General features: G+C 69.3%; 3 protein-coding genes across 3 annotated transcripts; 1 reads left to right on the top strand and 2 right to left on the bottom strand.

The window, feature by feature from the left end:
• Positions 1-471: 471 nt before the first annotated feature.
• LRRC47 (leucine rich repeat containing 47) lies at positions 472-7,948 on the top strand. The gene is made up of 7 exons (XM_062190328.1): positions 472-1,089; positions 4,264-4,713; positions 6,134-6,250; positions 6,673-6,788; positions 7,138-7,240; positions 7,449-7,538; positions 7,614-7,948. The coding sequence occupies exons 1-7, from the start codon at positions 472-474 to the stop codon at positions 7,860-7,862; spliced, it is 1,743 nt and encodes a 580-aa protein (XP_062046312.1). The 3' UTR covers positions 7,863-7,948.
• Positions 7,949-11,033: 3,085 nt separating this feature from the next.
• On the bottom strand, positions 11,034-13,398 carry SMIM1 (small integral membrane protein 1 (Vel blood group)). The gene is given in 5 exon segments (XM_062193073.1): positions 11,034-11,147; positions 11,149-11,179; positions 11,372-11,560; positions 13,114-13,201; positions 13,345-13,398. Coding segments are annotated over 3 exon segments (237 nt in total). The 5' UTR covers positions 11,482-11,560; positions 13,114-13,201; positions 13,345-13,398; the 3' UTR covers positions 11,034-11,051.
• A 788-nt stretch (positions 13,399-14,186) lies between these two features.
• On the bottom strand, positions 14,187-26,445 carry CCDC27 (coiled-coil domain containing 27). Its single transcript, XM_062193478.1, is given in 16 exon segments — positions 14,187-14,384; positions 15,214-15,270; positions 15,272-15,319; positions 16,401-16,457; positions 16,459-16,614; positions 16,847-16,909; positions 16,911-16,925; positions 18,206-18,336; positions 18,422-18,809; positions 19,165-19,257; positions 20,115-20,264; positions 23,021-23,184; positions 24,230-24,337; positions 25,297-25,420; positions 25,966-26,137; positions 26,435-26,445. Coding segments are annotated over 16 exon segments (1,860 nt in total). The 3' UTR covers positions 14,187-14,261.
• Between the last annotated feature and the right edge of the window lie 533 nt (positions 26,446-26,978).

Here is a 26,978-nt window from a genome sequence, read left to right as displayed (position 1 = left end):
CTCCCCCTCTGTATTCGCGCCACACCAGGGGTGGACCCGGCACGAGGACGGCGCGGGGGCCGGGCCCACGGCAGAGCCCAGCGCGCAGCAGGTGCTCGGCCACAGCCCGGACCCGAGCCACAGGGGGCAGCGCCGGCCGCCGCACGGCCCTCACACAGCGGTCGGCGGCCGCACCGGCCGTCCCGCGTCCCCGCACACGGGTCAGCCCCTAGCCGGACACTCGCCGGAGCGCACGGCGGACGACGCCGTGCTCCCCGGAGCCCGCCCCGAAGGCACCGGCGCCCCAGCGACCACTTCCGGCGCAGACCGGAAGTGACGCTCCCGCCCCGAAGGCACCGGCGCCGAGGGAGTACTTCCGGCGCAGACCGGAAGTGACGCTCCCGCCCCGGAGGCAGCGGCGGCGCCGAGGGAGTACTTCCGGCGCAGACCGGAAGTGACGCTCCCGCCCCGGAAGCGGCGGGCGGCGGCGCGATGGCGGCGGCGGCGGCCGTCCCCGAGGCCTGGCCCGAGCTGGAGCTGGCGGAGCGGGAGCGGCGGCGGGAGCTGCTGCTGACGGGGCCCGCGCTGGAGGAGCGCGTGCGCGCGGCGGGCGGGCGGCTGCCGCCGCGGCTCTTCACGCTGCCGCTGCTGCACTACCTGGAGGTGAGCGGCTGCGGGAGCCTGCGCGAGCCGGGCCCGGGCCTGGCGCAGGGCCTGCCGCGGCTGCAGAGCCTCGTGCTGCGGCGCAACGCGCTGGGGCCCGGCCTGAGCCCCGAGCTGGGGCCGCTGCCCGCCCTGCGGGTGCTCGACCTGTCGGGCAACGCGCTGGAGGCGCTGCCGCCGGGCCAGGGCCTGGGCCCCGCCGAGCCGCCGGGCCTCCCGCAGCTGCAGAGCCTCAACCTCAGCGGGAACCGGCTGCGCGAGCTGCCCGCCGACCTGGCGCGCTGCGCCCCGCGCCTGCAGGTCCTCAACCTCGCCGGCAACCTCCTGCACCGCCTCCCCGCCGCGCTCTTCCTCCCCGGCGCGCTGCCGCTGCTCAGCGAGCTGGCGGCCGCCGACAACTGCCTGCGCGAGCTCAGCCCCGACGTGGCGCACCTGGCCTCGCTCAAGGTGGGCGGGGCGGCAGAGGGCGGGACCCTGGGGGGGCGGGGCGGGGCGGCAGAGGGCGGGGCCCTGGGGGGGCGGGGCGGGGCGGCAGAGGGCGGGGCCCTGGAGGGGCGGGGTGACAGAGGGCGGGACCCTGGGGGGGCGGGGCGGGGCGGCAGGGGGCGGGGCCCTGGAGGGGCGGGGCCTAGGGGTGGGACTGCCAGGGCGGGGCCCTGGAGGGGCGGGGTGACAGAGGGCGGGACCCTGGGGTGGAGCTGCCGGGGCGGGGCCCTGGGGGTGGGGCTGCTCAGGGGACGGGGCGGCGGGCAGGGTTCCTGGGGGCGGGGTCCGGGGGGTGGACTGCTTGGTCCAGGGCCGGTTTCCTCGCCCATCCGGGGTGCCAGGGCCTGGCCGGTGCCCGGGTCCGGGTCCCGCGCGTTGCCCTCCCGAGCCAGTGCAGAGGCTGTGGGCGGGGCCGGGAGTTGCGCACACGCTGTGACGTTGTGTGCACGTGAGTGTGTGTGTGGTCAGGAGGGCCACCCGTGCTTGCTGGCGTCCCTGGACGGCCAGGGCGTGTCGTGTGGTGGACAGCACTGTCCAGCGTGGCTTCTGCCCCCGGAAGGCTGATGTGTCCTGACCCCGTGCCCGGGAGCGCGCACAGTAGGAGCGCGCGCGGTCAGGTGTCTGTGGGCCCTGGCAGGTGCCTCGCCAGTACTGGGCTTTGTGGGATTGTCACCTCCTGGGCCTCTGTCCAGCTCCCCCGGTGAACGCCTGGTCCATAGTGAGCCCCAGGCCTCCTGCTGCCCAGAGGCCTGGTTCTCGGGGCCCTTGGAGACCAGTGTCTGGGGCACTTCCCAGAGGAGAGGACCGGGAAGTGGAGGGGCTCGCCTGTGCGCTCCGCGGCGCTGTGGCCGACAGCGGCCGTGTGGCAGGAGCCCAGGGAAGCCCAGGAGTGGCCCTCAGCTGCCCCAGCGCCGGCGGAAGGCTCGGGCTCACCGGGAGAGGGAGAGACGGGCGGGCGCTTCGGTCCCAGGTCTGCGTTGCCACTCGCTCTCCGAGGCTCCGGCAGCCGTTGTTTGCCGAGCGGTCTCCGTTCTGGGCTGGCCCAGCCACACGGCTGGGCTCCTGCCGTGGCTCGCTGTGGGCTGCGTTCAGCTGGCCTTGGGCCCCGCTGGACAGAGGGAGGGGTCAGGACAGCACCCTGGTTCCTCAACACCCCCATGGGGGTTTCTCCTGGCTGAGCTCCCCGGGGAAATTAATCCTGGAACGTGGAGCCGTTGGCAGTAGAAGGGATCCGACCCCGTCTTCTCCGGCTGCCAGAGGCCGGGGGCTCCCTGGCCCGGCCCCTTGTGCCCAGGCTGTCTCGGCAGCCGGGGTCCACTGGGAAGATGCTCTCCGCCCACATCGCCCCGGTGAGGCCTGAGGTCAGCCACTCAGAGCAGGCATTTGGGACGCCTTCCAGGTAGCCTGTCCCGGCAGCCCTGGTGTCCCAGAAGGCCCGTGGCCAGGCGGAGGCGCCCCAGCACACGCCGTTCTCCCTGCAGTGGGGGACGGAGGGTGCGGCCCACTGGCAGCCTTCCCGGTGGGAAACCCGCGCCTCGGTTTCCACACTGAGGCCGGCATGCTGGGCGCCCAGCGGGGAGGGTGCTGGTCCTCAGGAGGGGCTGGCATCTGGCACGGCGCCCGGGACCCGGCCGGCCTCGCCCTCCCCCTCGGCCTCCCCCTCGGCCTCCTTCTGGCAGCTCCTCAGAGTGCTTGGGGGGGGGGCGCATTAAGGGTTCGTCCCCGGGGAGCTTTTACCCAAAAACGCATGTGGCGCGCAGGGCCCCAGGATGACCTGTACATGGGAGCAGCCCAGGCTGCAGGCTGGCCCCCACGTGTGGGCAGATGGGGGCAGCAGCCTGACCCCTGCACCCGACCTTCAGTCATGCCCTGCCTGGGGGCTCCCAGGCTGGTCCCAGTGCTGGGGCCCTGCTCTCTGCAGAGGGAGGGTGTGAGCCTAGAGACCTGGGCTCAGAACCCCACAGCTCCTGTTGCTGCCAGGAGGCCGCCCCGTGGTGGGAGGGAGCGTCAGAGTGGGAAGAGGCTGGGGGCTGGGCTGGGGCCAGGCTGGACCTCCCAGGCAGGCACACGTTGGCCCTGAGCTCGTCCTTCCCGGCCGGCCAGGCTGCTCCTCCCGGAGGGGTCGCTCTCTATGTCTTCCAGCACTCTCCTGACCCCTGGAGCTCCTGTCTTCCTCGGGAGGCTCAGCCCGAGGGCCCCTCCCCCGAAAGCCAGAGATTCCAGAAGTTTCCTCCCCAGCTTGAGGTTGGAGAAAGCCCCTGTGCTGTCCTCTGCCCAGCCAGATGCGTGAGGCTGCCCCTCCTTGTCTTCAGGGGAGACCCCCCCAGCTCTGCTTCCAGAACTCACACACACGCGCCTTGAGGGGCCTGCGTGGGTCAGAGCAGCGGTGTCGCTCCCTGGGCACCTCCGAAGGGCAGTCCCACATCTCCGAGCAAGGAGCAGGCCCCGTAGTGTCCGTGGCCCTGGAGGGAAACGAGAGAAGTTTCTCCCAGAGCCCCGCTGGCACGGGGGTCAAGTCCATGCTCCTGCCGTGCGCATCCAAGGTCGTCGGCCCCCTGCTGCCCTCGGGAGACCCAGATTGGGTTCCTGGCTGAGCCCAGGCCGGGGCAAGCATTTGAGGAGTGAACCAGCGAGTAGGAGCTCCCGCCCTCTTCCTCTGCTTCTTAGGGGGGGCACGCGGCAGCTCTGGGGCAGGTGGTCCTCTGAGAAGCCCTGCTGAGCGGCCCCCCCGGCAGGGCAGCCTCCCTGCCTCCCCCTGCCCTGTTGGATGCCCCCCGGCGGGGCAGCCTCCCTGCCTCCCCCTGCCCTGTTGGATGCCCCCCTGCGGGGCAGCCTCCCCGCCTCCCCCTGCCCTGTTGGGTGGCCCGGGATCTCGCTGTAGTCACCACAGTTGTAGGCACAGTTGTAGCCAAGCCGAGGTGAGGCCTTCATCAGGAAACCGTCCTGCAGAGATGGCCGTTGTCCCCGCCCCTCCTGCCCGAGGCGCTTGGGCCAGCAGCGTCCTCGGGGGACAGAGCTGGGGGAGGCTGTCCCCGGGGGCGTCACAGGATGGACAGGTAGTGGCGGAGGTGAAGCAGGACCCCGGGGTCTCCTGCAGACCCAGGCACCCAGCAGGGCCTCGGCCTCTCTCCGCAGACCCTGGACCTCTCCAACAACCAGCTCAGTGAGATCCCCGCCGAGCTGGCCGACTGCCCCAAGCTCAAGGAGCTCAACCTGCGCGGGAACAAGCTGCGCGACAAGCGGCTGGAGAAGATGGTCGGCGGCTGCCAGACCAGGTCCGTCCTGGAGTACCTGCGCGCCGGCGGCCGCGGCAAGGGCCGGGGCAAGACGGACGGCGAGAGAGAGGACAGCCGGAGGAAGAGGCGGGAGAGGAAGCCGAGGCCGGAGAGCGGCGAGGGGCAGGCCGAGGTGGACGAGGCGGGCAGGCTGCTGCTGCGCATCCTGCACGTGTCCGAGAGCCCGGCGCCCCTGACAGTCAGGGTGAGCCCGGAGGTCAGGGACGTGCGGCCCTACATCGTGGGCGCCGTCGTGCGGGGCATGAACCTGCGGCCCGGAAACGCGCTCAAGCGCTTCCTCACCTCCCAGGTGGGTGCCGGGCCCCTGGGGCGGGCAGAGCCGGTCCTGGCCCGCGTGTGGGTGTGGGTGAGGGTGGGAGGCCGGGTCCGGCCTCTGCGCTGAGGGGCGGGAGTGTTCCTCGCGCCAGAGCGCCCCCTCACAGGCGCTGCAGCTGGCCCCGGGCCCCTGCCGTTCCCTGGCTCTGCCACGTACGGCTGCCGCGCCGCGTGCTGCTCGGTTTGCCACGGAACACTGAGTGCGCTGGGATCCGGTGGGCGGGCTGTCCACAGCGCTCTGCGTGGCGCTCAGCGGCTCCCAGCACGGGCTTGCCGGCCTTGTGCAGGGTCTGGTGGACCGGCTGCCCTGGGTGGTGTTCTGAAGACTGGCCAGCTTTGGCAGCAAAAGGTGCCTTTGTGTGTGGGGGAGGCCCCACGTGTGCCCCATGAGGCAGGCCAGCCCGTGGCAGGCCCACCCCTCCTGTCTGGGGGGGCCGACGTACCCTTGCGGGCTGTGGTGCCTGGAGCCTGCGTTTGCATTCAGCCAGGGGGTTCTTGGGGGCCTCAGTGCTGAGTTCTAGGGTTGGGGGAGGAGGCCGAGCTCATGCGCAATGCAGAGTGTGGTTGTCGGTCACGCTGACCCCTGAAGGACCCTGTGGGCACTCACCGAAGCCCCTCGCCCTCCCTCACGCACCCGCTGGTGCCCCTGAGCCTGGAGTCCCCGTCACTCCCCTGAGGCACTGCGGGAGCTCGGGGAAGGGCGTGTTTCCGGGAGGCAGCTGCGGGGCGCCTGCCCAGCACGACGCGGGCCTCTGCAGTCCCTGTGCGAGTCCGAGTCCCCCACAGGCAGGACAGGGCCCCGCTGACGGCCCCCCAGCACAGACAGGCAGGACAGGGCCCCCGCTGACGGCCCCCAGCACAGACAGGCAGGACAGGGCCCCACTGACGGCCCCCAGCACAGACAGGCAGGACAGGGTCCCCGCTGACGGCCCCCCAGCACAGACAGGCAGGACAGGGCCCCCGCTGACGGCCCCCCAGCACAGACAGGCAGGACAGGGCCCCCGCTGACGGCCCCCCAGCACAGACAGGCAGGACAGGGCCCCGCTGACGGCCCCCAGCACAGACAGGCAGGACAGGGTCCCCGCTGACGGCCCCCCCAGCACAGACAGGCAGGACAGGGCCCCCGCTGACGGCCCCCCAGCACAGACAGGCAGGACAGGGCCCCGCTGACGGCCCCCCCAGCACAGACAGGCAGGACAGGGCCCCCGCTGATGGCCCCCCAGCACAGACAGGCAGGACAGGGCCCCCGCTGACGGCCCCCCAGCACACAGAAGGCTCGTAGGAGAGGAAGGTGGCAGAGGGGGCTCTCGGGGCACAGCTGGCCGACGGGGCGGGCGAAGCTGTTGCCATGCCCTGAGCAGACAGGCACAGCTGCTCTGTGCTCCCTGTCGTAGACCAAGCTCCACGAAGACCTGTGCGAGAAGAGGACGGCGGCCACCATCGCGACCCACGACCTCCACGCCGTCCGCGGGCCCCTGCTCTACGCGGCCCGGCCGCCGGAGGGCTTCAAGGTCCGCTACCCGGGGCTTCCCCAGTGTCGCTCCCAGAGACCCCCGTGCTGACGGCAAGGCCGAGCCCGGGCGGTGGGATCCGGTACCACGCCCAGGGCTGCGAACGGGGTGAGGCCTGGGCACGGCTGCCTCTGAGGAGGTCACATAGCCGGCACAGTGCTCGGCGGAGGCCACGTGACTCGGACGCTGCCGTCACTACCCTAGCCCAAACCGGGTTCATTTGGGGGTGACTGGTGTGAGCTCGTGGTGCTGTGCCTGGGCGGGGCCCTGCGGGGGGCCGAGCCCCTTGTTGCACTTGACCACCCCGTCCCTCCGCCCTTGACTGTCCCATCCCCCCTCTGCCGGTGAGGGAGGGCAGGGGAGCGAGCCCTGGCGTGTGTGGTTGTGACCATGGCGGCAGGCCGTGCGTTTCCACCGGACAGATTGTCCCCTTGGGGCGGAGGGAGGCCAAGGCCAAGGAGCTGGTGCGGCAGCTGCAGCTGGAGGCCGAGGAGCAGCGGAAGCAGCGGAAGCGGCAGAGCGTCTCCGGCCTGCACAGGTGCCCTGAGCCAAGCCCGCAGCTCCCGACAGCGCAGAGGGGGCCGGGAGGGGAGCACCCGAGACCCTTCAGCAGGAGACGGGGTCCGTCTGCCCTAGGTGGGCCCCGCACATGTGGGGTGGCCCCTGGGCAGGGCAGGGCTGTTCCAGCCAATAGCAACCAAGCACGAGATGCCAGCCAAACCCGCGCCGCTGGGCCCCGTCAGCCTCTGATGGGGCGCCGCTCGGGGACACACGCGGGCTGGTGTGCAGACCTTGGGAGCGTGTGGAGCGCGTGCCCCTGGCCCACCGTCCGAGGCAGGTTGGGGTCTGTCCGCTCTGAGCCTCAGGCAGGCTCTCCCCCCCCACAGGTACCTGCACTTGCTGGATGGGAAAGAGAGCTACCCCTGCCTGGTGGACGCCGCGGGGGACACCATCTCCTTCCCCCCGATCACCAACAGCGAGAAGACAAAGGTAGGGCGGCCCGTCCTCTGCGCCTCTCCCTGGAGAACAGCCCGCATGTGGTGTCCGCAGGAGGTGCGGGGGCCACGCCCCAGCCGGGAGCAGCCGAGCCTGTCTGGGAAGGAGACGGCCTTGGGCTGCGGACCGCGGCTTTCCAGGTCACCTGAGTCCGTGCGGGATGACGTCACTCCCCTCAGAAACGTTCCTTTGTTTTTCACAGATTAAGAAGACAACGTCTGATTTGTTTCTGGAAGTCACCAGTGCCACCAGCCTGCAGATCTGTAAAGACGTCATGGACGCCCTGGTCCTGGTGAGTGAGGGCCTGCGCCTGCCGCCCGGCTCCCGGCCGCCGCCCCTAGGCTAAAAGGTCACGTTCCGCTCGCAGAAAATGGCGGAGTTGAACAAGTACACGCTGGAGAACGAGGAGGAAGGCTCGCTGTCGGACGCCGAGGCCGACGGCAGCCCGGGACAGCTCTCGCACCCCAAGACGAACGCGAGTGTGGCCAGGGACGGCCAGGCCCCGCTGGTGGTGGAGCAGGTGCGGGTGGTGGACCTGGAGGGGAACCTGAAGGTCGTGTACCCCGCCTCCACCGACCTGGCCACCGCCCCTGCCCACGTCACCGTCATCCGCTGAGGCTCCGGGGGCCGGGCGTCCCCTGGGCCGCTTGTTTGAGAGGTCTCTGGGTGGCGCCATTAAAGTGTTTGTACTTTTTAACCTCAGCATCTTCTGAGGCGTTTGCGTTCTCTGGCCAGGTGTTCCGGGTGGCCCTCTCACCACCACACGGTCTTCGCATTTCACACAAAATGTCCCCAGTGCCCGAATGAGCCGTTCCGGGTGCTCTTGGTCACGCGGGGGCTGAGTGCTCACAGGGGACCGGGCCCTGGCTGGGCCGAGTGCCCCAGTTCCCCGGGAAGCCGACGCAACACTAAGGGGAGACCAGCTTCCCGTGCCGCAGCCACGCTGGACATCTCGCTTTCCGCTTACAGCGATGGAATCTGTGTTTCACGAAGGTTCCTGACTGTGACCTTGGAATTAGAGGCGCTTTTTCCTAGTACTGGGGCTTGGGGGCCAGGAGCCACCCGGGACCGCAGGCCGGCAGCCCGAGGCCCTGCCTCAGGGCAGCTGTGCCAAGGCTGCCAGCTTGGCTGGTGGCCGTGGAGCGTCGGGGCCCCAGGCAGCCGTCCTCAGCTGGCTGCAGGAGCACACGGTGGCCCCGCTCTGAGCAGCCGAGCGGGGACTGCAGAAGGCCTCGTGCGAGGTCCCCGGCACCCGCACCGCCTCTGTGCGTCCCGATCTCGGGTCCCGGCCTGTGTGCGTGTGCACGTGTGCTGTGTGCCTGCCAAGTACTCCCCCCACCCCCAACCCCGGAGCCGTGGGGCGGGAGACCTGGCCAGCCGGAGGGGGCCTTCGCTGCCCACTGCCTGAGGATCGGCTGCTGTGGAGGCTGGCCGGCAGCTTTCGCCACTGACAACACGGCGGACACCGGGTGTCTGCAGACGGCAGATTCCTGGAGCGTTCACCAAGGGCCCGTAAATTCCTGGGCTTGCCTTCAGAACCAGAGGCCCAGGGGTCTGCTGGTGACGTCAGAACCAAGCGGGCTTTCTAGAGCTTGGGGCGTGGCTGGGCCACAGGACCCGGTCCAGTCGTCCCCGCTGGGCCTCCTCAGTCCCACAGAACTGGGGGGGGGGGGGGGGGGGGCTCAGGGTCAGGCCCAGGGGTCGGGCCCGGGGGCCGAGGCCCAGCAGACCACAGTGGTGGCAGCTTTTCCTTCTGTTTGGTTTCTCCCTGGGGTGGGGTTCCCGGGCACCCCCCCCACCCCAGGTGTTGGCCGGGGGTCTGCCCTGCTGGGGCCCTGGCGCAGCCAGAGCTTCCTCACGGGGACTCTGCCCGAGCCCCGCTGTCTAGAAGGTCAATCCAGGCTGCTGTGTGGCTCAGCCCGGCGCGGCCTGTGCTGCCGTCCACGCCGCTGCGGAACGTTGAGGAAAACTTGAGCTCCCTGCCCCGTGCGTCCTCCCCGCGCCTTCGGAGGATGTTAGCGCCCCCCCCCCCCCCCCCAGCAGGTGTTGGCGCAGCTGCCCCTGCCGCGCGCTCCGGGCTCCTGGCTTCAGCCTGGCTCAGGCCTGGCCCTTCTGGCCATTTGGCAGCAGATGAACCAGCAAATGGAAGATCTCCAGCACTCGGCTTTTCCAGTAAATCTTTAAAAGAGACTTCTTAAGAAATCTTAATAGTTTGAACTCCTAGTAGAAAAAAAACAGTGCGTTCTGGGCCCGCAGTCACTGCCAGCTGTCCCAGGCAGGGCCCTGGGGGAAGCAGCAGGCCGAGAGGACCCGCCCCTCCCTGCTGCTCCTGGCTCCGGGCAGCCTGGCTCCGGGCCTGAGGCCTGGGGGTCACTCACAGCTCTGCCCGCAGCCTTTCCTGCAGGGGGCGGGCCGGGCGGACCGTGGCTCCGTCTGAGGCACGCAGGGCCAGGTCAGACCGATGCTGACCCCAGAGGCCGCCGCTGCCCCCCGCAGCTGAGGTGAGGACACAAGGCTTTGGCCAGGGGCGCTGGGCCAGCGCCAGGCTCCATCCGTTCCTTTCAGCACTTCCCCCTCTGTCCTGTGACTTCGCCGGACTGCTGGCCAGAGCCGAGCCGGGGCAGTGGGGGGGCCGGGCCCAGTGGCCTCACCCCTCCCCACTGGAGTCCCCTTTCTGCAGTGCCCAGGCTCTGGCGGGGGCTCCAGCCGGCTGCCAGACAGTGCAGAGGCCCAGGCCTCCTGCGGTGAGAGCAGCAGTACCTCCGCCTGGAGACCACCCCAGGACAGGCCGTGAGCAGACAGAGGGGTGGGCCTGGGCGTGAGCAGACAGAGGGGTGGGCCCATTGCCCTCTGGGAGGCAGGCTACAGCTTCCTGTGCTCCCTGCCTGGCCTGGCTGAGCCCCTGTGCCGACTGGACCGCTGGACCCAATGCCTGACGCACACCAGGGCACTGGGGCTCCGAGCCTGGGGCAGCGCTGCCCCCGCGTCACCTGCCCTCCGCCTTCTTTCCTGAGGGTGTTCGCCACATGGCCCTGCGGGCTCTCAGTCAGCAGAGGTGTCTTGTGGGTGGCGGGGGAGGTGGTGCCTGGCGTGGCCCCAGGGCAGAGCAGGTCCAGCCACATCTGGCCCTCAGGCCTGTCCGCGTCTCCACCAGGGGGTCCTGCGGGGCCGCCAGGGAGGAGCCGTCCCCTCGCCACGGGCGGCCGGCCGAGCAGCGGGAGGCCGTCACCCACTGTCCACTCAGCACTTGGTTAATGATTGCTCCGTGTGCAGGCCCTCCCCCACAGGGAACGCAGGGACGAGCCAGCTCCTTCCTGGGGTCCTGCTGGTGCCCAGTGCTGGGCCTGCCCCGTGAGGTGGACAGCCCGGGAAGGGAGAGGTGGGAGGGAGGCTGGGAGGAGGCCCCCTCCACCATCCTGCACAGGAACCATCTTCGGGTCAGGGCAGGGAGAGGGGCCACACGGCTCTGCGCAGGGCCCCGTGGGGAGGACCCCTCCTGGGGGCTGGGGTGGGGGTGGCACTCAGGGAGTCTGCCCAGGAGCCCCCATCTGGAGGAGCCCCAGCTGGAGGCCAGCGCCCGGCGTGGCTGGGGCTCAGGCCAGGGCAGGCCCGGGTGCTCCACCACATGTGCTGGGGGCTTGTGCTGTGTGTGCGCGCATTGCGTGCGTCAGGCCTCACAGGGGCCTCACGCGGTGTCTTCCTGTGCCCCGGGGTCTGTGGGTGGGCGGTCGTGTGGAGGGCAGCGGGAGGCTCCGCCCCTTGCCCACCTCCGCAGCCAGCCCTGAGCGTGGGTGACAGGCGGTGTTTATTTGCACTTGTGCACATAGTAGCCAGTGACGTAGCCCAGGATGAAGACGACCCAGAAGAGGGCCACTCCGCCTAGCACCTTCACGGCCACCCCCCAGCTTGCCCGTGCACAGCCTCCGGGAGGTCCTAGGGTGAGAAGCAGCGGGCGGTGAGCCCCAGGCCAGGACCACAGGAGGGACCCCCGACGTGTGGGGCATGGGACTGGCGTTGGGAGAGGAAAGGGGCAGGTGGGCCCCAGGGCAGACGGCCAGTCGGTCAGGAGGGCCCGGGCCCACTACCGGCACTGGGCGGCGGCCCACGCGGCCCCGGGCCCCTCACCTGTCACAACACGAGGCCTCCTCCGTGCCGGACATGGCCGCCATGCTGACTTCGTCCCGGCTGCTGTCCTCCCACCTGCTGTAGTGGACGCCACTCTCTTGGGGCTGCATGCTGCGGGGCCGAGGCAGGCGACCAGGCTCACTTCTCCGTCCAGCACAGCCCCATGGAGGGCGCTGGCCGAGGCACCGTCTGGGTTGGGCGCAGGGGACGGGACACTCAGTGGGCCGGCTCCCCTCCCGGCACCATCTCACCTGACTGAACAGGTGACCGGGTCGCAGAGCGGTTAAGTAGCTTCCAAGGGTGACACTGGGAGGGGAATTCCAACCCCGGAGGCCCAGAGGCCAGAGCCCCAACCTCAGGAATGCACGAGACTCAGAACGCCCCCGGGGGCCCCCAGACACACGGTTATCAGGGGAGGCCAGCACAGCCCGTAGGCCGAGCCACTCCAGGAGAGGAGGACGGGTGCACCTGATAACCCTCTTCCTCCACAGCCCGGCCAGATAGGTGGCTGCTGACCCGGGAGGCTGGCGAGGGAAAGGACCAGGCAGGGCGGTGGCTGGCACGGCCAGGCGGGGGGGGGGGGTGCTCAGTCCTGGGCAGCCGCAGCAGCTGTACCCTGGGGCCTGGCCACGATGCAGCCCCTCCCCCACACCGCCTGAGTGCGCTGGGAGGTCCAGGCCGCACAGAGGTGAGGATGTGGGGGACAGAGGGGTACCAGGAGCAGGAGGGTCCCGGCCATCTCTCCTAGGACTGACCGCGTGGTGCCCGGCACCCTGACTGCAGAGAGGGCGTGGCTCGGGACAGAATGCCAGCCCTTGCCACTGCCGGCTGCCCCAGTCCATGCTGGACACTGGACCTCGGCATCTCCTTAACCCTCCACCCTCACTGACCTGACACAAGGCAGGGGCACCAGACACCCAGAGCTCTCCCAGGCTGTGGGACGGGACGGGGTGGGCCCCCCATGCCCCTGCCCAGCTGTGGGGGTCCTCGGGCAGGCAGCCTCAGGCCCCCAGCAGCAGGAAACGCTGACCCGCCTCCCGGTGGTCCTGTGCGCAGGACCCCAAGAGCCACGCCAGACGGGGAGGGGGCAGGCGCTCCTGGAGGGCGGTTTCTGCTCCCCCAGACCCCTGGGAGGGGGCTGCCCAAGGCCTGTCCCTCCCCACGTGGGCAGGAGCCCAGCCTTGCTCTAGGCTGGCCCCAGGGGACGTCCTGCTTTCTCACGTCACCCAGCGGCAGGCAGCGGGCTGGGGTGCACGGTGGGGGGGGCGCTGGGGGCGCCCCAGCCTTCGGGAAGGCACCTCACTGCTCTTGCACAGCAGCAAACCAGAGACAGGGCCACTGACCGCCGCCCCGGCCCCAGGGCCACTCCTGAAGGAACACAGGTGCAGCCGCCCGCCCCGGGGCGCCGTCACGTGGAGGGCGGGTGGGTGGGGGCACGCTGAGAACCGGGGTCCTCCATCTCCCGGTCCCAGCGTTCCTGCTCAAGCAGGACGTCACTGCCTGGAGCTGGTGGGACCCCGGCCCCCCACAGGGCTGAGCCTCCAGGTCCACACCTGGGGCCGGCGGGGCACTCAGGCCTGGGAGAGCGGGATCCTGGGATCTGCGAACTGGGCTGGAACGAGTGGCCCGCGGTCATCCTGGCCGGACTCAGCAGTGGCCTGTCCGGTGCCCTAGCCTCCTGGGTGTGCTGGCACAAGCGGCTCCGGAGCCCCCCCAAAGCTCCTGCAGGACCCCGCACTTACAGGGAGGGTCCCGCGGGCGCTGACGCCTCCGGCCCGGAGCAGGTCAGGGCCTGGCCAGCGGGGTCTCAGGCGCGGCAGAACTTCCAACCTTGAGAAACGGAACAAAAACGGAGAGGCGCCGGGAAGAGCAGGGCCCAGGGGGCGTCCTCGGGCGGCCCCGGGGGCTGAGCGGGCATATCCGGGCTGGCAACCACCCCGCGGCCCCGGGGGACCCCCAGCAGCCCTGCCCACCTCCGCCTGCAGCCGCACGGGGAAGCTGCGGCCCCGTCCCGCTCCTCACCTGTGCCACGGGGCCTGGCCGCCGCGCGGGGAGCAGACGCGTCTCCAGGTCCGGGGGCGGGGCCGGGGCGGGAGTCCGGGGGGCGGGGCCTGGAGCGGGGGTGGCCGCGGGAACGAGGAGGGCGTGGCCTAAGGCAGGCGGGAACGGAGCTGGGGTGGGCGAGGCGGAGCCAGACCCGAGTCGGGAACAGGGGCGGACTTGGTGGGCGGGGCCTCGCGGGGCGGGGACTTGGTGGGCGGGGCCTCGCGGGGCGGGGCTAGGGTCAGCAAAGGAGTCCCGAAGTGCCCGAGTCTTGAAAAGCCCCGCAGGGGCCGCCCCAAACTCAGAGGGGGCTGCCGGAGGCCCCCCGCGCCGTCCCCCTTCCGGGCCGGCCGGGCGTACCGCCCCTCCCCATCGTGTCCCCGGGGCCGCCGCAGCCGGGCGGGCAGCGCTGGGGAGAGGCCCCGCGGTCGCGACTGCGGCCGGGGCGGGCGGCCCGGGTCTGCGCGAGGGTCCCACGTCGCTGCGCCGGCGCGAGGCGGAGGAGACGCGGTGGTCTCTGCCCTCCGGGGCTGTCCGGGCCGCGCGGAGGAGCGATGACCCGCCCACGGCCCCTGCCCGCCCCCGCTGCCGGCCTCGGGGTCCCCGTGGAGGGGTCTCAGACTTGGGGGGGCGCGGCCGCCCGGAGCTCCCCGGCCGGTGGGGGGGGGGCGGCGTGGGGCTAGGGCCGAGGCCTCCTGGGGCTGGGGCGGTGTGGGGGTCTCTCAGGGAAGGAGCTGGAAGCGCGCCGGCGGAGTGAGTGCTGGAGCCGGGGGTCCCAGGAAGGAAGCAGGGGGCTGCGGCCCAGAGCAGGTTTAATGCCGGCGCGCGGGGCTGCCTGGCGCGGCCTCTACTTGGACGTGGTCTTCCTGGACTTGATGGGCAGCGCGGCCTCTGACTGCTGCAGCGGCGGCACCTTGACGCCCTTCTGCTTGAGCTGCGTGTGGAAGTCGCTCCTCTCCGTGATGATCCTCTACAGGGAGACGCAGCCTGGAGGGGCCCGGCCTGGAGGGGCCCAGACTGGAGGGGCCCGGCCTGGAGGGGGCCCAGACTGGAGGGGGCCCGGCCTGGAGGGGGCCAGCCTGGAGGGGGCCAGCCTGGAGGGATCACCAGCCTGGAGGGGCCTGGCCTGGAGGGGGCCAGCCTGGAGGGGGCCAGACTGGAGGGGGCCCGGCCTGGAGGGGGCCCAGACTGGAGGGGGCCCGGCCTGGAGGGGGCCCGGCCTGGAGGGGCCCAGCCTGGAGGGGGCCAGCCTGGAGGGGGCCAGCCTGGAGGGGCCCAGACTGGAGGGGGCCCGGCCTGGAGGGGGCCCAGACTGGAGGGGGCCCGGCCTGGAGGGGGCCCGGCCTGGAGGGATCCCCCAGCCTGGAGGGGGCCCAGACTGGAGGGGGCCGGCCTGGAGGGGGGCCAGCCTGGAGGGGCCCGGCCTGGAGGGGGCCCGGCCTGGAGGGGGCCTAGAATGGAGGGGCCCGGCCTGGAGGGGGCCAGCCTGGAGGGGCCCCGCATGGAGGGGGCCCGAACTGGAGGGGGTCGGCCTGGAGGGATCCCCAGCCTGGAGGGGGTCCGGCCTGGAGGGATCCCCCAGCCTGGAGGGGGCCCGGCCTGGAGGGGGCCCAGCCTGGAGGGAGCCCAGACTGGAGGGGGCCCGGCCTGGAGGGGGCCCGGCCTGGAGGGGGCCCGGCCTGGAGGGAGCCCAGACTGGAGGGGGCCCGGCCTGGAGGGGGTCCGGCCTGGAGGGATCCCCAGCCTGGAGGGGGCCCGGCCTGGAGGGGCCCCAGCCACCCCCCCCCCCCCAGACGGACCTGTAGGGCTTCCAGGATGTCGCTGTCGGTGATCTCCATGGACAGGGACTTGAACCCTGGTGACGCTGAAGGTGGCCTGGAGGATCTTATTCCTCAGCCTCTCGAGCTGCGAGCGAAGGGAACAGAGCGCCCGGCTTCAGGAGCAGGGGCCTGGGGTGGGTGAGCCCCGGGGGCGTCCTGAGCTGGGGGCGCCAGGTCAGAACCCAGACCCGGGCGGCCTTCGCTGGAACCCAAATCTCTCCCATGCCACTTTTTTTCTTCCTTTGGAAAAGTAAAACCCGCACAGTCCAAAAGCCCCTTATGAGCCCTGGCCACCCCCTCTTCAGCTCAGGCCCCGGGGCGGGGTCCCTGCAGCTCCAGCGCCCCACCCCCACCCCCAGGGGGTACACAGGTCCTTCCTCCACTTCCTGGGGACCACGGTGTGCTGGGGACATAGGCAGTTGGCCTTTAAGGTCTTGGGGGTTTTTGGCGCCAGGGCCCAGGCCACCCCCAGAGGTGAGCTGACAGCTGCCCCCGCTGTTGGGGCCACAGAGCCCTCGGCCAGGAACAGGCACACAGTGACGCCTGCGTGCCTCCGCCAGCCGGGCACTGTCGCTGGCACAGGTGCCCGACTGAAGCCCAGCTCTACAGAAAGGACCAGAGTCGCGGTGATCCAGCCCGAGGGCGGCGGCTCCGGGCTCTCCCGGGCGGGGGCAGTGCTGGGATTTCCCGGCCCCTGCCTCTGCTGCGGCTTGGGTTCTAGGTCCAGGCCAGCTCGCTGCTGCCTTCCCTTTGGGGGCCCGGGGCCCTCAGAAGCAGATGCGTGGCTCCTCCCCCGCCCCGTGCCTGCCCTCACGTCCACCGTGGCGCTGAGCAGGGCCCGAGTTGAGACGGTGGGGCTCAGAGCCGGTCTGGGGTCCCGGGGGGCTGCTGAGCCCTCCCGCCTCAGTGCCCTGTGTGCAACAGCTCTGCGGGAACGGCTACCGGGCTTTGCATCCCTGCTGCACGGCTGTCACTCATCTCCTCCCGGCAGACGACCCTCACAGCCCAGCCCAAGACCCACTTTCTCCCGAAGGCGAGTGCAGCCCCCGTCCAGGAGCCAACTTCCCTGTGTGCTGTGCGCCCCTCCCCCTTCACCCCAGGCCCAGCGAGCCAGTGAACCGAGCCCTGGCTGCCCTGGGCCGGCGCCGTGCGGGGGCTCGGCGTACCCTGGCCTGGGTGCTCTCGAGGGCCACACGGGCCTGCTGCTCCGCCTGCCGGGTCACCCTCGTTCCTGCCCTGCAGGTCCTCCCACAGCTGCTTCTGCCTGTGTAGGTGGTTCTGGCCCAGGTCCACCTGCGCCTGCAGCTCGCTGACCTTGGCCTCCAGCTCTGCGAGGAGGAGGCCCCGCCGGGCAAGCTCGCTGTCCAGTTCCGACACTTGCTGGGGGCGCCAGGGAGGACAGAGTGAGCCCATCTCGTCCCGCCCACCTCTAGGCAGCTCCTGATGGCTTCCTGTGGGCCCTTCCACCCCCACAGCCCCGCGAGGCTCCCCCGCCCCCCGGCCGTGTGGCTCCACGGCCCAGGCAGGCTCAGCTGGGGAGACTCCAGCCGCGGCCTCCACACCATGGAGGCATCAGGGCTGGCGGCAAGGGCGGGGCCTCCCCGGAGGTCACCTGTCGGAGCAGGAGGTTGTCCCTCTCCGTGAGCCCCATCAGCTCCTGGTGTTTCTTGTCCTCCCCGGAGGCTGGAGAACTGCGAGACGGACGGAGCGAGCGGTCGGCTCCCAGGCCGCCCTGGACGCAGCACAGGTGGGGCGGCGTCTGACTCCGTCCGCCCCCCCCCCCCCACATCCTGGCTCACAGACGGCCGCGTGGCCTCTGACGTGGCAGAGCCGGCAGGTGACCTGGACCTGGGTGGGCCCCGGGAAGACGCCGTCCGGAGCCCGTCTGTGGGGAGGCTGAGGAGGGGAGGGAGGCGGCCCGACCTCGAGCCGCTGGGTCCCTGCCTGCTCTTCACCCTGGCAGACCCCGCAGAGACCCCAGGCCCAGGAGGCCACGTGTGGCTGCTGAGCGTGGAGAGCCGGGCTGCTCCCAGCATGCGGCCCCCTGGAATACCAGCGCTGTGTCTGTCACCCTCCAGGCAGGAAATCCTGCGGGTGTCCTGGATTTCGGGGAATCCAATCAAACCAAGAGGGAAGCCCTCAACATATGGCTCTAGAGGGGCCGGCACTGGTGCGCCCTGCTGGTTCTGCCCGGTCCTGGATGGGGCTCCTGGCTTCGGCCTGGCCCAGCCCTGGCCATGGCAGCCGTCTGGGGAGTGAGCCAGCAGATGCAAGATCTCGCGCTGTCTCTCTCCCTCTCCCTGTAATTCTGACCTTCAGAATAAATAAATAAATCTTTGAAAAGCACAACTCTGTAATGAACGTTAGCGTCGCTTCTCAGAGCGTTGGCTGCTGCAGTTACATGCATGTGTCTCCGTGACGATGATGGGCACCGATCCCACGGATGCGATGCAGCAACGCTGGGAGGGGCATGGAGGGGAGGAAAGAGAGAAGATGCGGAAAAATCTAGAATGGTGTTCTGAGCACGCCGCTTCCGGATATGGAGAGAGAGCCCTTAAAGAACCTTCTAGAAGAACAGAGCAGTGGCCGTGGGGGAGGAGAGCAGAAGGGAGGGGTCAGGGTAGATAGGCCTGGGGGGGGGATCCGACTCTTCAGACGATTAGGAAGTGACTTCGAAACAACTACAGATGCTTAGCAGGACAAAGCGCCGTGGATTAGCAGCCCCCCCGCACGAAGGGGGCCAGGACTGGGGCCAGGAGCCGCCCAGGGACAAACATTCTGGCAGGAGGCAGTGCAGAGCTGTGGCCGGGCCCGTGGGGCTCAGCCTCCGGGCAGCCGGGTGGGCCCCTGGGCCAGCTGCTTCGCACCCCAAGCTCAGAGCGTCCATCAGGAGGACGGGGGCGGGCGGTGCCTCCCCGAGCCGCGGGGGGGCAGGGGCAGCGAGGCCGGCGGTTGCTATGCACACGGCCACCTTGTCGGACATGGCTTGCAGCTGCTGGCTTCGTTCCCGGAGCTCCTTCTGCAGCGCCTCGTTCTCCATGCGCGTCTTTCGCAGCTGGGACTCCTGGAAATCCATCTGGCGCTGCAGACACGTGATGGCTCCTGGTGCGCAGAGGGGTGGGGGGCGTGAGCCGAGCGGAGCGGGCAGAGCCCCCGGGGCCACGCCCGCCCGCGTGCAGCGCGCTACCTGTGGCCAGGGAGTACTTGCTCCTGGTGAGCTCCAGCTCGCGCTGGAACTCCAGGATCGCCTGCTCGTACTCCTCCAGCTGGGCCATGAGCTCCTCCTCGAAGGTGTCCGTCAGGGAGTAAGCCTGGTACCTGAAGACGTCCTCCTCCTCCGTCAGCTCCCTCTCCTCCTCCTCCTCCACCTCCTCCTCCTCCTCCTCCTCTTCCTCCTCCTCCTCCTCCTCTCCCTCACGGCCCTTCTCCTGCGCAGCCCCGTGCTGGCCCGCCTGGTCCCTGTGTCTCCTGAGCTCCACCCGCTCAGGCCCCGGCTCCGGCTCCGGGACTTCCTCCTTGACGCCCTCCAGCCCCGGCTCCTGGGCGGCCGGCGGCGCTGAGCTCTCCTCCTGCATCTGGGAGAAGGGGCGGGGCAGGTGGGCACCCCAGGCGGTGGGGGCTCTTGCACAGGGTGGGGGACCTCGTTCAGGGCTGCTATGGGTGGAGTCCAGGGAGAGGGGTGCACCTGCCGGCAGCCCGGTCCAGGCTTCAGGGGCTCCCAGCCTTGTGCCTACTGGATGAGGAGACTAGAACGGACCTGGGGCCTCCCAGCCCACCTCCACCCCCCGCTGCTGCCCTGGAGTGTGGCGGGGCCAGCCCCGGCCAGGGCTGTGTGTAGGGGCACCCAGGACCCGGGCCTCCTTGGTGCCTAGCACCAACCGGGACAGCCCTGGGGGTTCGCGGCCTGGGGGCTCCTGGGCAGGGCCAGACCTCAGTGCGCGGCTGCGGCTCCTCCTCGTCCCTGTCCAGGGCCTTGAGGATGCTCAGCCTGCCCAGCTTCAGCGTGGCTTCCGACGGCCGCCCCTGCGAAGGCGCTGGGGTGGACACGGCACCCACAGATGGCACGCCACTGCCACCCGCCCCAGACGGGGGCAGGCAGCGTCCCCACGCCCCGGCAGACGACCGGAAGTGGGTGCCATGTCGGTGGAGCAGGGCGAGACCTGCAGCTCTGTGGGGGGTGGGGGAGGCAGCAGCCCCGGCAAGTGGCCTTGCAGTGCTGAGCACGGCCATTTGGAAGGACGGAGGGCCAGGTTCAGGCTGGCATGCGTTGGGTGCCATTGCCGGCCCTGGCCCAGCACACGCCCTGGTGCCCTCAAGGCGTTAGGCACAGCCCGAACCTGGCTCTGACCCTCCCCCACCTTCCTGTCTGACCCCGGCATGAGCTTGGCCTGTGTCCAAGGCGAGGATGGGGATCCTGGGAAGACCAGGTGAGCAGCTCTGGGCCCCACACAGCCCAGGCCGGGAGCCAGGAGAGGGCAGGGGGCAGGCCATGTACCCACAAGGAGGCCGAGGCCAAGCCTGGGAGACGGGGAAGGCACTGGCAGCCCAGTCAGGGCGACCCGAGCCCCGCTGCCCAGGAGGCTCACGCCAGCCTCTCGTCCTCCACACTTCGAGGGGAGCAGGGCCCCAGGTCCCAGGGAGGAGCCGAGGGTGGGAAGCGCGTGCCTTGCCTGGTGGGGCAGCGGGAGAGGGACGGCAAATGTCCAGGCATCCAGCGCGTGGCTCCCGCCTTCCCTCGCGCTCCTGCCCACCTCTGTCAACCCAAACCCGGAGGCCCCGGGGTGGGGTGGCCCTGGGGCCGTGCCCGGTGCTGCGGGTCCCCAGCAGGCGCGGGTGAGGTGGAAGCAGTGCCCACAGCTCTGCCCGCCCCGGTGGCTCACCCTCCTGGGAGGGGACGTGGCCGCCTCGGGGCCCCTGCTCCGGAGCAGACCCTTCAGCTGCCTCCTCAGGGCCTCCTTCTCCTCCTGCAGCGCCAGGAGCTCCTCCTCCTTCTTCCGGACCTGGGTCTCCAGCCTGGAGAGGCGCTGGATCTCGGCTTCCAGCCGGCGCAGGCGGCAGTCCTGGCAGGAAACGGAGCAGCCGTGGGCCGGACGGCCACACCCACCTCCAGCCACGCCCCAGAGCAGAGGGGGCGGGTCTGCTGTCCTGGGCCCTGCGTGGGGGTGTGTGGTCTCGGTGTGTCCCCCCTCCCTGGGGGGGTCCATGTGCTGGAAGTGTGGTCCCCAGTGTGGGGTGTGGCCGTGCTGGGAGCAGGTGGCCCTTTAAGGGGTGGAGCCAATGAGAGGTGGTAGAGTCTCTGGGGATTGATGGGGTTCACTGAGGTTTTTTCTCACGGGAACAACGTGCACTCTCTGGCTTCTTGTCTTGACCACGTGACCTGGCCGACACCCTCTGGCACCTGCTCATCCCAGGCCGGCTGCTGTGTGACACAGCCAGGGGCCCCACCAGAGGCCAAATCGATCGAAGGGGCTGCCCCAGGGTAGAATGTCAGCCCAAAGCTGGGAGCTTGATGAACCTCTCCTCCTCCTCTTCTTTTTTTTTTTTTAAGATTTATTTATTTATTTATTTGAAAGAGTTACACAGAGAGAGAAGGAGAGGCAGAGACAGAGAGAGAGAGAGAGAGAGAGAGAGAGAGAGAAAGAGGTCTTCCATCCACTGGTTCACTCCCCAATTGGCCACAACAGCCAGAGCTGGGCTGATCCGAAGCCAGGAGCCGGGAGATTCTTCCTGGTCTCCCACACGGGTGCAGGGGCCCAAGGACTTGGACCATCCTCTACTGCTTTCCCAGGCCACAGCAGAGAGCTGGATGGGAAGTGGAGCAGCCAGGACTCGTACCGGTGCCCATATGGGATGCTGGCACAGCAGACGGCGGCTTTACCCGCTACGCCACAGCGCCGGCCCCCGACCTTTCTTCTTTGCCTAGCCCCAGCCTCAGGCACGTCGGTACAGCCACGGAAAGCAGGTTAGAATGGAGCCCGAGACAGAGGCAGAGTCTCCACTGCCGTGATAAGGGGGGCATGGGCCTCGGCCATCTCAGGGATTCGGACAACAGAAGCCCCAGCGGGGGGAGGGAGCGGCCACAGAGGAAGGGAGAGGCAACCTCCACCCACTGGTTCACCCCCGAGCGGCCAGGCTGAAGCCATAGCCAGGAGCTCCATCTGGGTCTCCCCCGGGTGGCAGGGGCCCAAGCACTTGGGCCGTCACCTGCGGCCTCCCACGCGTGTTAGCAGGGAGCTGGGTCAGGGCAGAGTGGCAGGACTTGAGCTGGGCGCTCCCAGCCCAGGCAGCGGCGTAACCGCCTGCGTCACACGGCAGCCCCGCGTGTGCCAGTTCCTACCACTGTCCTTGACCTCTGAGGCTCAGCAGCGAGGGAGAGGCCGTGGTGGGAATCACATCTCAGCGCCTGGCCACGAGGGGGAAGGAGCCGCGCGGCTCCTGCCGAGCTGCCCAGACAGGACATCCCTGCCGCTGGTGCTAAGAGCCAGTGCCTCCCCAGGGGCTCAGAGGAGAGAACGGAGACCCCAGTGACACCTTCGGAGCTCCTGGTGGCAGCCGCGCCGGCAGCCCCTCCCCCGCGGCTCCCCCTCCCCCGCTGTTTGGCTTACTGGCAACCCTGCGATCCTTTTAACACATACGGGGCGGCTTCTAAAAGTTTGCAGAAAATGGCATGAAAAGGTAAGTTGATTTTGGGGCAAAACGATTTGGAATCCATGCACAGAAGGGGTCTTCAAAATGCTCATGGAGAACGCATATTATGGAGAAACTGCACGTGGAGTTTTTAAAAATAGCACCGAGATGAACGTGTGTGCTCACTCCCTTCTCCACGAGCTCTCTGAAGCGCCCGGGCACCTGCAGACGACTCTGTCCTCAAGTCACCCTCCGAGGTGGCGTCACGCGGCGGGAGGCAACTGTGGGGTCCACCCTAACACGCCGTGCTGGCGTCCCAGACCGGAGCACCGGCTCAGGTCCCGGCTGCTCTGCTTCCAGTCCAGCTCTCTGCTCATGCAGCTGGGAGGGGGCAGAAGATGGCCCAGTAGTTGGGTCCCTGCACCCACATAGGAGAGAACCAGGTGGGGTCCCTGGCTGCTGGCTTTGGCCTTGGCCCAGCCGTGGCTACTGCAGCCATTTGGTAAGTGCACCAGCAGGTGGGAGATTCCCTCTCTCTCTCTCTCTCTCTGCTTCTCATATAAAAATAAATAAGTCTTAAAAAAGGGGCGGGGGAGAGAGAGGCAGAGAGAGAATCTTGTACCCACGGATTCACTCCCCAAATGGCCTCAATGGCCAGGGCCAAGCCAAGCCGAGGCCAGGAGCCAGGAGCTTCCTCCGGGTCTCCCGCATGGGTGCAGGGGCCCAGGCACTTGGGCCGTCCTCCTCTGCTTTCCCAGGCCACAGCAGGGAGCTGGACAGGAAGTGGAGCAGCGTACCAGGGAGAACGCCCTCCTGTTACGCCGGCCCTTCTGAGCGGCACAAACACCAGAACCTGACGAGCGGTGCCGGAGGGGACGCACGGCTCAGACTGCCTCGCTAGAGCGCCCGGGGCTCGACCTGTGTGTGGCCCGGGGCTCGCAGCTGGTGGTCTCCCGGATCAAACACAGGGGGAGCTTCTGGGTGGGGGGAGGTCACACGTCCGGCGCGTACCGGCCAGCTTCAACCGCCACGTGTGCCACGTGTGTGGGACTGGGGGCCTCTGCTGTGTAGGTGGGGCGTCAGGGGCCACGGCTGACCCGACACTGAACCAGAGCCTCCAGGGCGGGGCGAGGAGTGAGGGCGCGCGGGAGGGGGGTACCTTCTCGAGGATGACCGAGATGTACCAGGGCACCTTCCTGGGCTGGGGGCTCCGGGCTGCCTGCAGGCTGCTGCTGCTGCTGCTCCGACTCCAGGTCTGGGACTCCTGGAACCTCCGCAAGTAACTCAGCTCGCAGAGGCTCTTGCTGGGCGGCAGGGGGCGGCCTGGGGGGGAGCAGATGGGGGCTGCGGCCAGGCTCCACCCCGGGCGCCCACGGCGACGTCCGCCTCTCAGGACTGCCCAGCAGCCCCGTCTGCTGCTCGACTCCTGTCTGTCTGTCTCCCGATTGTCGCCACCCTCACTATCGCCCGAACGCCCAGCCCCAGCGGCGAAGGCGCGCTCCGCGGGGCGGACGGAGTCAGGACCAGAGACCTGGGCCGAGCCCTGGGGGTCTTGCCTCCAAGGGCGCTCGGCTACACACCCGTCCCCAAAGCTGTGCTGGCACCTAACGCACCCTGCAAAGCCCCGGGGAACCGGGGCGGCCAGCTTCCTCCTGGCCAGGACATTCCCCCAGCCCTGGTCACCCTGGACAAGGCTCACTCCGCCTGGCTCCCCCACAGGACGCCAGCAGCCCGGACCCCCTTCACATCCCAGCTCCTGGCTTCAGCCTGGCCCAGCCCTGGCCATTGCAGCCATCTGGGGAGTGAACCAGCAGATGGAAGATCTCTGTCTCTCTCTCTCTCTGTCTCTCTCTCTCTCTGTAACTCTGCCTTTCAAATAAACAATTCTGAGAGAGAGAGAGAGAGAGAGAGAGAGAGAGAGAGAGAGAGAGAAATGGAGGCAGCATCCAGCCATGTGTGGCGAATCCCAGGAGGGAGGCACCTGGCTGGAAGCCGGGCCCCGGGGCCGTCCTCAGCTGCCCCCTGCACCCGGGCACCGCACCCCCTTCTCGCACCGAGGCCGAATCCCCACCTTCCCGAGCCCCAGGGGAGCCGGTGGCTCCAGGCTCTGGGTCCCCTTGTAAAAGCATCCAGCTGTGTGTCCATCCTTGTGGAAGCGGCGGTGCAGGGCTGTCTGTGTCTGCAGGGAGGCGTCCCCGACCCCACTGTGAGGGACACAGCGGCCGAGCGGGCGACACAATCCCCGCCATGCTTTCGCCAGAGAGAGGAACTCAGCAGCCGCTTGGTGAAGGCAGGGCCCGCCCCGCAGACGTGCCCCAGGGGAGCAGGCTTGGTGCTCAGGACCCCACGGGCCCTGGTCCTCCCTCACCGTCCACAGTCATGTCTGAGACGCGTCCTCCCAGGAGCGGGTCCTCCGTCCTCCGGGTCTCCGGGCGCACGCACTCCTCCCTGAGGAGGGCCAGCATGGTGGCTGAATCTGCAGGTGCAGAGGCACAAGCGGTGACGGCCAGGCTCTCCCGTCCCGAGGTCGTTAGCTCAATCGTTTGTAAACACCAGGCGGGAGCCACAGCAACTTTCTCCACCATACGTGGACTTGAACAACAGGTGCTTCAGAGCAAGGCCTCAGGGGTCCCAGAGCAGCCCCTGGAGTGCCTGTGCCCCTGCGAGGGTGGGCAGACGGCTCTCCTCTGTACACAGAAGTGCTGCAGAGGCTCCAGCCCAGCCCCGGGCAGGCTGTGTCCCCTTCCATCAGGAACCGTGCCAGTGGCGATGGCCCCGGAGCAGCAGGAGGTGCAGACCCCCTCCCAGGACCCTGCTGCCCCTCTGCCCCGGAGACCGGAGCCCCAGCCGCCCACAGAAACCCTCACACTGGCAAAGGGTGGGAGCCCCCGCGGTGGCCCCACTGCTGGCTGAGACCCCTGGGCAGGCGCCCCCTGCTGGCCACAGGTGGAGCCTCAGGTTTCCTGTCTCCGCTGAGAGTCCCGGGTGCAGGGACGCAGACCAGGCCCAGGCCCTGCCGCCGGGACGGGACGCGGGGATGAAGCCTGGACTCTGGCGAAAGCCGCCTGGGGGCGCGGAGCTGGGCAGCTCGTCTCCGCCCCCGTCGTCCACGGCAGACAACCAGGGCCTCGGTGGGGCGCTGCTGGCACTCCTCGTGAGCCGCCGTTCCTAATGAGCTCTCTGTGGCCGTGTGGGCCTCTTTCCAGAGCTTCTGGAATCTCTGGCCACTTCTGTCTCCCCCGTCCCCCAGCAACCACCGACTAGAAGAGCCGGCGGCGACGGTGACCACCCCCGCGCCACGTGGTCCTGCTGGCGTCCCCTCCCCTGAGCTCGCACACAGAGCAAGTGTTGGGGGCAGCGGCTGAGGCCCGCACAGGCTGGCACGAGCCAGGAGGCAGGCGGTTCGCACCGCTGGCCCTGGGCAGTGGCTCTCACCGAACTGGGACGTGGACGTGGCTCTGGTGCTGAACTGTGGGCAGCCAGGCCGCAGGCTCAACTCCATCCCCTGCTCCTCCGGGGTGGGCGTGGGGCCGGTGGGGCTCTCCAGGTCCAGTTTACTCTGCAGAGTGGGTGCCGTGAGACCATCCTGGAGAGACGAGCCCTGGGTGCCGCCGCCTGCCCCAGGCTGCAAGGCCCCCCCGTGGGTGCACTACCGCCCTCCCCGTTCCCTCCCCCAGGCAGCCCGGCGGGCACCGCTGCTGTCAGCCAAGTCCATCTCAGATGCTATGGAGCCCAGGCGGCCGGCTCGGCTCCTAGGCTCAGGCAGGGGACAGTGAACCCTGCCGTGGGCCTTTCCGGGTTCTTTCCCCCCTCCCCTCCACTGCCCTCCTGGGTGCCGTGGGCCTGAGCACGCACCCTGGCCTTGGCCGTCCAGGGCAAGGGAGCCACAGAGTTCGGGGGAAGCAGTCTAGCAGCTCCTCCCAGGGAAAGAGGAGGAAGCCAGGGCTGGCGGGGAACGGCCCCCATCAGCGCGCGGACCCTTGGCCACCTGAACCCTGGGGAACACCTGCCTGTGACAGGTGCACATGGGCCTCGCAAGCAGGAGGGGCCAGTCACTGGCCACGCCCTCCTATGAGCCCCTGCCGGCCCGCACCCCCCACGCACCATCTTCCCGGGGTGGCTGGGGACGACCTCGGGCAGCCGGAGGCGGCGCTGGGCTCGGCACAGTCTCTCCTCCAGGTTCTTGCTGTCCCTGCCGGCCATGGTCTGGAGAGCCATCAAGCCCTTGGCCATCGGCTTGGGCTCCCAGATCTGCCTCTTGGACGTGTTGGTTTTTCTAGGTAACATCAGGAAGGCGGGACAAAGAGCAGAATGGCAGCCGGAACCAGGACGTCAGCTCCAGCTGGCCCTGGGGCCCTCTCCTCGGCGTGGCTCAGGGTGTCAGGGCCCCACACGTGTACCCACACGGACCACAGAAGCCCCTTGTTCCAGGGCATCCTGGGAGTCGGTGTGGCATCACAGATGTTGCCATGGAAACAGGCAGGTCACACCCCTCTCCGCTTTCTGTGAGCAAGACGAGGAGACTGCTCCCCGAAACCTCAGCTGCCACAGGGCGGGGAGCGGCCCAGGTCACCTGCCCGTCATCCTGTCCCCTTCTCCCCCCACCTTTGTCATCCACACTGCTCATTACATCTGGCCCTGCATCGGCGGCTTTGCTACAAACATCTTAGTGTCCTTGATTGAAACCCACGCTCAGAAGTGCCCCTTTCTTTGACGGGGGGTTTACTGGGGGCTGGTGCTGTGGTGCAGCGTGTTAAGACACGGCCTGTGGCGCGGCTGCTCCTCTTCCGGTCCAGCTCCCTGCTATGGCCTGGGAGAGCAGTGGAAGATGGCCCAAGTCCTTGGGCCCCTGCACTCATGGTCGGAGTTCAAGGTTCCTGGTTTTGGCCCGGCCCAGCCCCAGCTACTGAGGTCATTTGGGGAGTGAACCAGTGGACGGAAGACCTCTGCCTCTCCCTCTCCCTCTTTTTCTCTCCCAAACAATAAATTTATTTGAGAGACAGAATTACAGACAGAGGCAGAGAGAGAGAGAGGTCTTCCATCCGCTGGTTCACTCCCCAGTTGGCCGCAACGGCCGGAGCTGTGCCGATCCGAAGCCAGGAGCCAGGAGCTTCTGT

The sequence above is a fragment of the Lepus europaeus genome, chromosome 5 (assembly GCF_033115175.1).
Source record: "Lepus europaeus isolate LE1 chromosome 5, mLepTim1.pri, whole genome shotgun sequence".
Taxonomy (NCBI): Eukaryota; Metazoa; Chordata; class Mammalia; order Lagomorpha; family Leporidae; genus Lepus; species Lepus europaeus.
This window is presented reverse-complemented; position numbering and strand designations above follow the sequence as displayed.